The sequence below is a fragment of the Pongo abelii genome, chromosome 23, assembly GCF_028885655.2.
Source record: "Pongo abelii isolate AG06213 chromosome 23, NHGRI_mPonAbe1-v2.0_pri, whole genome shotgun sequence".
Taxonomy (NCBI): Eukaryota; Metazoa; Chordata; class Mammalia; order Primates; family Hominidae; genus Pongo; species Pongo abelii.
In genome coordinates, this window is record NC_085929.1 from 51256224 (window position 1) to 51268792 (window position 12569).

Consider the following 12569-nt stretch of genomic DNA (forward strand, 5'->3'; position numbering starts at 1 on the left):
AGCTGTGGAGCTGGACGTCAACCTTGGGCAGGTGCCACCAGGGGCCTGAGCCCAGGCCCTCCACTCCCGCATCCTCCGACCACCCATCCTGGGTGAGTGGAGGTGTCTGCCAGAGCCAGTCAGGCCCAGTGGTGACGGCCCCCATGCCCACAGGACAGAAGCTGCTGGACTCACTGGCAGAGACCTGGGACTTCTTCTTCAGTGACGTGCTACCCATGCTGCAGGCCATCTTCTACCCAGTGCAGGTGGGCAGCCCAGCCCTGGGGAGGGAAGCCCAGTGCCCCTGCCATGCCCAGCCTGGCCTCACTCTACAGATGGGGGCTGCCAGGCTCGGGGACGCACATACCTGCTCTGCTCTGTGCTGCTCTGCTCTGTGCTGCTCTCCTTGGGCTACCTGAGTTGCTCAGAGCCTGTTTCCACCCCTCCAAGCTGCAGATCTGGACGCCTCCCTCCCTGTGAATCCCCCAGCAGCGAGGCACAGAGTAGGGGCTCTGTGACAGTAACCCTTTCACTGCCAGAGGAAACTGAAGGGGCCCTCTATCCTTGGGATGAGGTCATCTGAGGAGAACGGGGTGGAGGGGCCTGAGGGTCGGCAGGTCTCTTCCCCCTGTGGGGTCCCAGGGCCGGGAGAGGGGAGATGAGGACGCATGTGACCACAGCCAGTGGGGTGGGGTGCCTTCCATCCACAGGGCAAGGAGCCATCGGTGCGCCAGCTGGCCCTGCTGCACTTCCGGAACGCCATCACCCTCAGTGTGAAGCTAGAGGATGCGCTGGCCCGGGCCCACGCCCGCGTGCCCCCTGCCATCGTGCAGATGCTGCTGGTGCTGCAGGTGGGCACAGTGGGCACAGGGTCGGGCATGGGGACCGTGGGGCAGTAATTGGGCTCAGGTCCCCATAGGCAGAGCATGAGATGAGGATTTAGGGGCAGGAGACTTAAGGAAGGGCCCGATCAGAGGAGAAGCCTTTCAGGGCCAGGGACCGGGGAGCAGCCAGTCGGAGCTGTGGGTTCAGGAGAGCTCAAGCTGCAGACCTGTTCCTCCTGGGCACAGGGCTGGGCCTTTACACCCTGTGTCGGCCAGCCTGGGGCTGTGCCCACCCCCAACACACGCATGCACATGCACATACACACTACACACATACATGCGTGCATGCACACTACACACATACATGCGCGCATACACACCACACGTGCATATGCACATACACACTACACACATACATGCGTGCATACACACCACACGTGCATATGCACATACACACTACACACATACATGCGCACATGCACACACACACACACAGTGGCCCAGTCATTTCTGCCCAGAGGGCTTTCATCAGTGGGTCAGCTCTGGGGAAGACACTCTGAGAGCTGTTAGCCCCCCTCACAGCAGGTGGGGAGAGGGTGCCTGCCCCAGAAAGGAGTGGGGCCCCCAGTGGCGCAAGCCGGCAGTTTCTGCACACTGCCTTTCCCAGGCACCACACTTTGCAGTTGGCCGGCTCATCGCACTGTCGCAGGACCATACAGTCACTGCCGGCCACCCCATTTTACAGGTAGGGGACCCAAGTCCTGCTTGCTGTGAGCTAACAAGGGCAGGAGCCCAGCCGCACCCCGGCTCTCACAGGTGCAAGCCCTCTTTATCATTCTGAATCCCGTGAAGATCTTTTAAAATTAGGGTCTGTGGAGACACTCGGGACCCTCACAGGGAAACCAGAGCAAGGAAGGGGTGGCCATTGTGGAGCTGTGCAGGGCAGGGGCTGCCCTGGGTGGGAGTTGAGAGATTTTAGGTCAGGCCTGGCTGGGTTGAAGCGGGGACCCTTGAGGGACTTTGCCGTCTCAGCTTCAGCTTCCCGGTCTTGAACAGAGGGAGGCCTCCTCCCTGACAGGACAGGTGAGGACTTGGTCATTCACAACCAAGTCACTGCTCCTACGGGCAGACAATTCCAGAGACACATGGGGTCCCCTGCATTAGTGTGGGTGACCTTACTGAGGGCACCTGTGGAGTCCCACCCACTCTTTGTTAGGACACAGGCCAGGACATAGGAGCCTGCACCAGCCCCGAAACGCCGGGAGTTCAGGCGACTTTGCTCACCCCCAGGGACGTGGCCTGGACCATGCCTCCCTCCCTGCCTGGAGTGGCCTCCCACAGCCATCCCAAGAGTCCTGGGTTAGTCCTTGCCTCTGGCTGGCTGGATTGTCACTTACAGTTCTACCTGGGTGTGGCCGGGCGTGGTCACTCACGCCTGCAATCCCAGCACTTTGGGAGGCCAAGGCGGGCAGATCACAAGGTTAGGAGATTGAGACCATCCTGGCCAACATGGCGAAACCCCGTCTCTACTAAAAATACAAAAATTACCTGGGCATGGTGATGCATGCCTGTAGTCCCAGCTACTCGGGAGGCTGAGGCAGGAGAATCGCTTGAACCTGGGAGGCGGAGGTTGCAGTGAGCCAAGATCGCACCACTGCACTCCAGCCTGGTGACAGAGCGAAACTCTGTCTCAAAAAAAAAGAATTCTACCTCCGTGTATCTTGTCCCTGAACCCCCTGACAGCCCCTTGAGGCCTGCTGTCTTCATTCATTAACTCATTCATTCACTTATTTAAAGAGTGCAAGCACTCGTTATAAGTCAGCTTTCTCCCAGCCCTCTTTGCTGGGTGCTGAGGTCACAGAGCTTTTGTCCCAGCTCAGGGCACAGCTGGGTGAGCAGCCTCATCTCCCAGGCATTGGCTCAAATACACCTGGAGGTAGCGGTGAGCCATTCAGAGCTCTGGATGAGGGGAGGTGGCCTGAGCCAGTGATGAGAAGAAGAGAGTGGGGCTTGTGAGGAGGTGCCTGATGGATGGGGACTCCACCTGGCCCCGTGGGGCAGGGAGCCCCAGGTGAGCAGCTTGGCCCTCCCTGCGTGGGGTCAGCCAGTGTCTCTGGAGAGACTGTCCAAAGCCTCTGGGACTCTTGAGTACAGGGCCCCTCCGAGGGGTGGAAGGTGCAGAACACCCATCTCATCTGGCCACAGGGCCTTTTTCCAGGGCACACCAGGGTCTCCCAGGTCACGACGCTGCTGTGAGCAGCAGAGTGACTCAGGCCACATACTCTGAGAGGGGCTGGGAGGCCACCGTGGGCCCTGCCATGGGGACGGAGAGCCTGTGGGCATGGGGTGGCGGGAGGCAGAGGACAGGCTGTCTGGTGGGTGGGACATATGGTTGAGAGCCTGGGGCCACCAAGCTCGGGTGCGTGACCCCCCTACCCCCTACTCCACTCTCCTGCAGGGGGTACATGAGTCCAGGGGCGTGACCGAGGACTACCTGCGCCTGGAGACGCTGGTCCAGAAGGTGGTGTCGCCATACCTGGGCACCTATGGCCTCCAGTCCAGCGAGGGGCCCTTCACCCATTCCTGCATCCTGGGTAGGGGTCCGCCTGGGCCTTGGGCTGGGGCAGGGGTGACCACGGGCCACATCCGTTGTGAACAGATGGGCAAGCCGAGGCCCCACGACGGAACCAGGATCTGGCTCCAAACTGGTTCTCAGCCGGGCAGCAGCCCCCAGCCTGCCATGTGCTGGCCTGGACATGGGGATCCGTGACGGTGGGCACACACCGTGAGCGGTGATGTGGCAACACCCTGGAGAGCTCCACCAGGCCTCTGTGTTCCCCAGGAGGCCACGTTCATGTGCTGTCTTGAAAGTCAGAAGTGGGCCAGGCGGAGTGCTCGGAACATGCAAATGCTTCGCGAAGCCTGAGGACTCCTGGCTCAGTGAGGGGACCCGGGCTGGGAGGGACTCGGCCTGGGGGTGGGCAGGCTGAGCCCTGTGGGCAGCATCCCGGGACTGCCGGGCGCGTCCAGCTCAGCTGGCCACGTTGCTCTCTTGACCGAGGGCCTCTGGATTCCTTCAGCAATGTCTCTTGAGTACCTGCTGTGCACCAGCCCGAGCCCATGTCCTTCCCCTCCAGTGGGGGAGGCCGACCAGTGAGTCCCCTCCACGACCCACCATTAGCTGGAGGCTGGGAGCATCCCAGGCAGAGAGGACAGAGCTGGGGCAAGGCCCACTTGGGACTATGCCCTCCTCATCCAGAGGGGCTCCCCGTCCCCACCTGCTGGTGTAAAACCTGCTCACTGGTGTGTCTCAGCCCAGGCAGTGCCCTGGCTACTGGAGAACTTTTGAGCCACCCAGGCTTGGTGTAGCCCTGGATGGCAGGACCCCAGTCCCTGCCTAATGGGACCCCCATCTTCTGGTCCGGGAAAGGCCCCTGAGCCGCTCGTGTGTGTCGCCTGCCATCTGGTGGCCACTCTTGGGACTGCAGGGTCCTGAATGGGAGCCTGAACCCTGCCCCCCCACCAGCCTTGGCCACCAGTGCCACTGCCTCCCGCCCAGATGACCCTACGGGCCTCCTCCCTGGGTCCCCACGTCTACTCTCGGCCCCCACAGTCTATTACTCTCCACGCAGCGGCCAGCGAGGCCCATTTACAACTGCCTGGCCGCAGGCTCCCCGCATCCCCAGGATGGAATCCCTGCCTTGACCTTACATGGAGGGCCTGTCCCCATCTGCCCCCATCACAGCCCCACAACCTGGCCCCATGGCTCGCCTCTGTGGGCTTCTTGGTCCTCCCCCCATCCCGTTGGGCACCAGCTCCAGTGGGGCAGGGGCTGCGCCTGCCTAGGAAAGTACAGGCATCCAGCAGGTGCCAAAGTCCATACACTTCCACAAGTGGGGAAACTGAGGCACGGGCGGTTAGGTAACTTACCTAGGATCAAACACAGGTCACTGGCAGGGTGCAGGTTCAAACCCAGGCATTTGACTTGAGGTCCTGTGTGACCAGGCTGGGCCTAGGCTGGAGAAGAGAGACTGGAACCTGAGCTAGTGTCAGGGCTTGTGGCGGCGGGACCTGCTGAGCTGGGCCAGGGATCGGCATGGGTCGGGCCTTCTCCGCAGCTGCCCCTGCACAGGGACCCAGTGTGCAGCGAGCAGCAGGTGCCAAGGTGGGCGGGGACACAGGTGGCCTCTGGTGTGACAGTGCCCATGTCTCTCCCCAGAAAAGCGCCTCCTCCGCCGCTCCCGCTCGGGGGACGTGCTGGCCAAGAACCCCGTGGTGCGCTCCAAGAGCTACAACACGCCTCTGCTGAACCCCGTGCAGGAGCACGAGGCGGAGGGCGCTGCGGCCGGCGGCACCAGCATCCGCAGACACTCTGTGTCGGAGATGACGTCCTGCCCCGAGCCTCAGGGCTTCTCTGAGCCGCCTGGCCAGGGCCCCACTGGGACCTTCAGGTCCTCCCCGGCGCCCCACTCAGGGCCCTGTCCCAGCAGACTGTACCCCACGACCCAGCCCCCTGAGCAGGGCTTGGATCCCACCCGCAGCTCCCTGCCCCGCTCCAGCCCGGAGAACCTGGTGGACCAGATCCTGGAGTCCGTGGACTCGGATTCTGAAGGGATTTTCATTGACTTTGGCCGGGGCCGGAGTTCTGGCATGTCCGACTTGGAGGGCTCTGGGGGCCGGCAGAGTGTCGTGTGAGGCCTCACAGCTGGCCTTGAGTTTTTACTGACATGTCCCCGTGTGCGGGGGTGTCCATGTGGCGTGTGTGTGAGTGAGACTTTTTTACTGTGTCCCATCCCGCCAGCCTTGTCGGCCTCGTCACTGGCCTCGGTCACTTTGTATTTCTGTCTTGGCTGGAAATACCATCAGCCTTCCTTGCTCAGCCCAGGTCTGTTTCAGGCATCTGAGTCGGCGTTACCTAGGGCCCGGGTCAGGGACAGGGGTCGGCCGCTCACTCCCATGCTCCTCCTGCCCCAGCCCTCTGGTGTCCACACCTGCCCACAGGGAATGTGAACCTGGTGGGCTCTGCCCACTCCAGGCCCCAGAGTGACCAGACTCCAGCACACCTGTCTCCTCCTGCCTGGGGTTGCCATGGGGATGGAAGGGGGTGGAATAAAACCTGTCAACCTGGCTCATGTCTGCTGTGCCTGCCCTGGGGACGCCCCTTCGGGGTGCTCACCCTCAGGCCTTCGCTCCCTTCTAGGGAGCACAGGTTCCCAGGGTCTGCGTGGAGGGGGCAGACCTGTGCCTGTTGTCCAGGCCTTCCTTCTGCTCCACCGTCCCTGTCCCTGATGGGAGGACCGGGAGGTTGTGGAAGGAAGGGCTGGGATGCTAGGGAGTGGGGCTGGCCCTGCCACACAGGAGTCTGGCCCTGACTTTGCCCCTGGCCTTAGTAGGGATGGAATCACAAGCCTTTGAAGGAGGGAAGGAGGGGTGGGGGCGGGATCTGCCAGCTCCTCCCGTGCTACAGAAGCGCCCAGGTGGCCTAGGGGGTGGGGATGACCTGCTGAAGGCCATCTGGCCTGGGAAGGACAAGCTAACACCTGCTCTGACCTCCCCTGCAGCCTCACTATCCCCAGACAGGTTTTCCCCGAGCCCTCAGGTGGTCAGGATACCCCATCAGCTGCAGCAGGCAGGGCTCTTTGTCCCTCTGTCAGTGGGGCCCGAATGTTACTGAGAGCCAAAGGCCAGCCCAGCACCACGGGCACCCCAACTTTCAGGGCAGGAGCTGAGCCTGGGGCAAGCTTCCCTGGCCACCCCTGCCCTTTTAAAGCATCGGGTCAGCGTGGCCTCCATGGGGAGGGGTGGGGGGGGTCTCTAACAGTGGGCACCTTTCCACACCCCGTTCACCTGCTGATCTGCCACCCCTGCAGCCTTCCACGCGCTCGCCTCTCATGGCGTTTTCTCGAGGTGGGGAAGGAGTGCTGAGCAAATGAAGGACAGGCCCAGGGCAGGGGAACCAGGTGTGATTGGAGGGAGCGGGTGGGTGTGAGCCAGGCGTGAGCAGGAGGAGGACATCACCTGACTCCTGAGTCATGGCCGGAGCTGGCCCAGGCTGTCTCTCGGCAGAGCCTTCTGGATGGAGGAGTTTCCCTCTCTGGTGGGAGAAGCAGACCTGGCACCCCTGCTTCAGCTCAGGATAGGAGGGTGTAGGGGTGGGGGCAGGGGGAGCTCCGGCTTTCTGACTCTGCTGAGCCTCAGTTTTGTCATCTGTGATATGGGTGCATACCAACCCTCTGGAGCTTTCTGAAACTACTCGGAATGGGTAATGTGCCCCAGGCAGGGCTCAGCTGGGCAAGTAGGGGAGCAAGAGTAGACTCAGGACCCAGGCCTGGGGGACAGGTGGTCGTTGAACAGAAAGCCAGAACCTGGTCTGAGAACCACTCAGCCAGGCTGATAAAGCCGAGATTCCTGGACCAACCTCTTTGGCTCCCAGCTCCATCATGGAGCCCGAGGTGGCCTGAGGTGGGGAGTAGTCGGTGACCATTAGCAACATGGGCAGAAGGGTTCCCAGCAGTCACCTCAAGGCAGGAGGACAAAAGACCAGAAGCCGTGGCAGGGAGTTGCTGTCTGGGCTCTGTCCACACCAGGGTGCTAGACCCTGTGTTCTGTCCCCTGAGTGGTGGGGGTTCCATCATCGGGGGTCAAGCATCCCTGGCCCCTGGATGCTGCTGGGCCTGGGGTGGCCCAGGGACTGGTGGCCCCTGATGGCTGGCACTTGGGCCCGTGGCAAGGCAGTCCCTGAGCTCTCAGTCCTCCCGCCCTGGGGCAGGAGGGGAGGCCCCTGGGCAGCAGCCAGCAGCATCCCCAACCACAGATTGGGGGGCTGCAGTCCAGGAGGGTGGGTGCTGGGCCTGGGCCCTGCAGCAGCTCAGGGGACTCAGTGGGGGCCCCAAGGAGGTGAGGAGGCTGCACTCCCACTCCCGGAAAGCAGCAGCCCGCCAAGAGGGTGTGTGTGTGTGTGTGTGTGTATGTGTGTGTGCGTGTGTTCCAGCCTTGTTCCCAAAGATGTCAGAGGTGATCTGCATTCAGACATCTTATACATTGGTAAACACCTGTAACCCCAACAGAGTCTCGCGCTGTCACCCAGGCTGGAGTGCAGTGGTGCAATCTCATCTCACTGCAACCTCTGCCTCCTAGGTTCAAGTGATACTCCTGCCTCAGCCTCCCGAGTAGCTGGGACTGTAGGCATGCATCACCATGCCCGGCTAATTTTTCTATTTTTAGTAGAGACGGGGTTTCACCATGTTGACCAGGCTGTTCTTGAACTCCTGACCTCAGGGTGATCCGCCCACTTCGGCCTCCTAAAGTGCTGGAATTACAAGCATGAGCCACTGCACCTGGCCCTTATTTATCTTTTAAGGAACAGAATGACTCAGGGAAGAGGCGTGGGATACCGTGTGCTGCATCCTGTTTGGTCTTCAAGGCATCCTCCCGGAGAGCTGCGCCTTGTCACAGAATCAGGGCTTGATGAAATTGTGTTGACAACAGAAATGAGCAGACACGGCTTCTTACATTTGCTATTCTGTCTCCCACACCCTAAGGTTTGTTAAAAGAGTGAAATCGCTGGTTAATTAGTTAGTGGTTGGTCTACCATCACCGGGGTGGATTCCTCTGCATCTCCAGGGCTGGGGTTCTAGAAACTGCTGTATTGTTTTCGTCTTTTATGTGTTTGTTGTAAGCTTTGCACAGGATTCTCGTGAACACTCTACCCCTTACCTCTCAAATGCACAATCTCAGGCCCTGGCCCCATCTGCTGACTCTGAATCTGCATTTCAGCCCCGCCTTGGGGTCCGTGGGCCTGCTGGGACATGTGAGCCTCACCTGCACTGTGACAGGGTCTAGGGGGGAGGTGGCACTTAGGAAAACCCAGGGTGGGTCATTATAGCCTTCCCAGTGACACTGACTGCACCCCTGCTGAGAGCTCAGATTTGTTTTGGTGTCTGTGTGTGTGTGTGGATATGTGTGTGTATGTGTGTGTGTACAAGTATTTGGGTAGGTGTGTGTATGTGTATGTGTGTGCGTGTGTGTGCATGTGTGTGGGTGTGTACAAGTGTTTGGGTAGGTGGGTGTATGTGTGTGTGTATGTGTGTATGTATGTGTGTATGTGGGTGCAAGTATACACCACACAGCAGCTAAGCCCTGGCAGGAGGTCTCAGAGGCAGGTCCGTTGGAGTGCTGATGCCCACCCCACGTGCCCTCTCAAGCACCCACTTTGCACCCCATGGTATTCATCTCCAGAAGGACTAGCTGCGTTTCAGGAAGGTGCTGCTGGGTGGGCTGTGGCCCAGGAATCACGAGGTAGGGGGCGAACGTGCTCTCTGGATGTGCCGGCCCTCAGGAGAGGAAGAGGAGGAGTCCCAAAGGTGGAGATGCCCTCAGCCGAAGCCCCTCCCAGAGAAGGGAAGCCTCCAGAAGAAGAGAGAGGGACTGGGAAGCGTGTAGGCCAAAGGGGTGCCCACAATAAGCGTGGGCCCATTTGTCATTTTTCCATCTGACCATGAAAGTAATAGCTTACAGCCAGGCACGGTGGCTCACACCTGTAGACCTAGCACTTTGAGAGGGCAAGGTGGGTGGATTGCTTGAGCTCAGGATTTGGAAACCAGCCTGGACAACAGGGTGAAACTCTGTCTCTATAAAAAATATTTTAAAAAGTAGCCAAGTGTGGTGACATGTGCCTGTAGTCCCAATACTCTGGAGGCCGATGTGGGAGGATAACTTGAGTCTGGGAGGTTGAGGCTGCAGTGAGCTGTGATCACGCCACTGCACTGCAGCCTGGCCAGCAGAGCGAGACCCTGTCCCTGCCACAAAAAAAAAAAAAAAGTTGGCCTGTAATTGAGACTTCTGGGTCTATACCCAAAGGAATTGGAAGCAGGATCTCAAAGAGATGTTTGCACACCCGTGTTCATAGCAGCATTCTTCACAACCGCCAAAAGGTGGAAGCAACCAAGTGCCCATCGTTAGCTGAATGGATATGCAATGTGGTCATCCATACAAGGGAATATTCTTCAGCCTCGGAAAAGAATGAAGTCCTCGGCTGGGCGCGGTGGCTCAAGCCTGTAATCCCAGCACTTTGGGAGGCCGAGGCGGGTGGATCACGAGGTCAGGAGATCGAGACCATCCTGGCTAACACAGTGAAACCCCGTCTCTACTAAAAACACAAAAATTTAGCCGGGCATAGTGGCGGGCGCCTGTAGTCCCAGCTACTTGGGAGGCTGAGGCAGGAGAATGGTGTGAACCCGGGAGGCGGAGCTTGCAGTAAGCCGAGATTGTGCCACTGCACTCCAGCCTGGGCGACAGAGCAAGACTCCGTCTCAAAAAAAAAAAAAAAAAAAAAAAAAAGTCTTGATACATGCTACAACATGAATAAGACTTAACCTGATGTGAGGCCGGGCGTGGTGGCTCACGCCTGTAATCCCAGCACTTTGGGAGGCAGAGGCGGGCGGATCACGAGGTCAGGAGATCGAGACCATCCTGGCCAACACAGTGAAACCCCGTCTCTACTAAAACTACAAAAAATTAGCCGGGCGTGGTGGCGGGCGCCTGTAGTCCCAGCTACTCGGGAGGCTGAGGCAGGATAATGGCCTGAACCCGGGAGGCGCAGCTTGCAGTGAGCCAAGATTGTGCCACTGCACTCCAGCCTGGGCGACAGAGCAAGACTCCGTCTCAAAAAAAAAAAAAAAAACCTGATGTGAGGTGAAAGAAGCCAGCCAGGAAAGACCACATACTGGATGATTCCATTCCAAGATGTTCAGAATAGGCAAATCCACAGGGACAGAAAGTAGAGTGGTGGTCACCAGGCCCTGCGGGAGGGGGATTTAAGGAGTCGTTGATGTGATTCGAGTTTAGTTTTGCAAAATAAATAGAGTTCTGGAGATTGGCTGCACAGCAACATGAATGTATTTAACACTACTGAACTGCACACTCTATTATGTGTATTTTACCACAGTAAACACACAAGGAAGGGGAGAGGAGAGGAGGGGAGCAAAGCAAAGAGGGAAGGGAGGGAAGGAAGCTAGCTTCCACCTTTTGGCTGTTGGGAAGAATGTTGCTATGAACACGGGTGTACAAATATCTCTTTGAGATCCTGCTTCCAATTCTTTTAGGTATAGACTCAGAAGCTTTTATTTTATTTATTTATTTTTTTTGAGACGGAGTCTTGCTTTGTCACCCAGGCTGCTGGAATGCAGTCTCACAATCTTGGCTCACTGCAGCCTCCACCTCCCGGGTTCAAATAATTTTCCTGCCTCAGCCTCCCAAGTAGCTGGGATTACAGGCGTGCACCACCACACCCAGCTAATTTTTGTATTTTTAGTAGTGACAGGGCTTCACCATGTTGGCCAGGATGGTCTCAATCTCTTGACCTCATGATCCACCTGCCTGGGCCTCCCAAAGTGCTGGTTTCACAGGCATGAGACGCCGCACCCGGCCAACCCAGAAGTCTTCATTATAGGCCAACTTTTTTTGTTTTTTGTTTTTTTTGCAGTGGGGACAGGGTCTCCCTCTGTTGCCCAGGCTACGATGCAGTGGCATAATCACAGTCATGGCTCACTGCAGCCTCAACCTCCCGACTCAAGTGATCCTCCCACCTCAGCCTCCAGAGTAGTTGGGACTACAGACACGTGCCACCACACCTGGCTAATTTTTTTTAATAAGGGAGGGAGGGAGGGAGGAAGGAAGGAAGGGAAAGGGAGAGAAGTAAGGAAAGGAAGGAAGGGAGGGACGAAGTGGGGGATGAAGGGAGTAAGGAGAAAGAAAAGAAAGAAAGGAAAGATAGAGAAGGAAGGAAAGGAGAGAAGAAAGGACTCCTTCCTTCCTTGCAGTCCCTGTAGCTGCTTTCCTCAGGGAGCGTGAACTGATCGTCTTGGCCCCTCTACTGAGACTGGAGTGGAGGGACACAGCACTCCATCAGGGGACCGTGGTGCCCAACTCCAGGACTGTCCAGCGGTAAAGCAGGCAGTAGCCTGAGAAACGCTGGGAGGAGTAGGGAGGATGCCGAGGCACAGGAGCCTCTGCCAGGGATGCAACTGACACAGACTGGAGATGAGCCCCTAAGAATCATGATGCTCTTTCTGGTCCCCATGTAGCTGGGGGTGGCGATGTGACCAGCCCTGGCCAGTGAGTTCTGAGTGGAAGTGATGTGGGGCGCTCTAGAGCTGGAGCATGTCATTGTCAGACACAGGCCCCTCCAGGACTGTCCTTCCTTCTGCCACGGTGGTTGGCAGCGTCCTAGGCAAGCCTGCTCCAGCAGGCAGACGTGTGGCCTGGATAAGAAGGCCGGCTACGGTGGTGGAGGCGCCTGTGATTGGGAGATGCTTGTTGCTCGGCACAACCGGGTTTGACTTGACGCTACACTCCTTTTTCCCAGTCTAGAATCATGTAGTCCTTGAGTTGGGAGAAGGCCAGTATGGGATATTTCATTGCATATATTTATATATGTCATACACCCCTCATGGGCAGAGCCAGGACCTCCAGGGCCCGATCCTAAATTGGGCACTGTGTGATATTGGGCAGGTCACCCTGTCCTCAGTTTCCTGATCTATAGCCAGGATCTTCCCAGCTATGAAATCAGTGACCAGCGCTGTTTCTTTGCCTGTCTATGCACCGTGGACTCACATGCAGAGCATGGCTCTTAGATTGTAAACTCCAGACACCAGACATCTCTGATAAAGGAGCTCTGTGCAGATGACAAGCATCGGGCACACGTGTACTTAATGGTTTTTGACCTGAAGGTGATAATGGCTTTATAATAAATGGATGGTTTTACCC

At 58.1% G+C, this 12569-nt stretch overlaps 1 protein-coding gene across 4 annotated transcripts in view; it reads left to right on the forward strand.

Moving 5' to 3' along the window:
* PRR5 (proline rich 5) overlaps positions 1 to 5931 on the forward strand; it is a 69593-nt gene extending 63662 nt beyond the window's left edge. For all 4 annotated transcript variants that reach the window (XM_054543780.2, XM_063723107.1, XM_024239998.3 and 1 more), the window contains 4 exons: positions 154 to 245; positions 690 to 830; positions 3262 to 3397; positions 5023 to 5931. In XM_054543780.2, the coding sequence (XP_054399755.1) occupies positions 154 to 245; positions 690 to 830; positions 3262 to 3397; positions 5023 to 5498 (845 nt within the window). In that variant the 3' untranslated portion in view covers positions 5499 to 5931. The remainder of the gene's footprint in view (positions 1 to 153; positions 246 to 689; positions 831 to 3261; positions 3398 to 5022) is intronic.
* The last annotated feature ends 6638 nt before the right edge of the window (positions 5932 to 12569 follow it).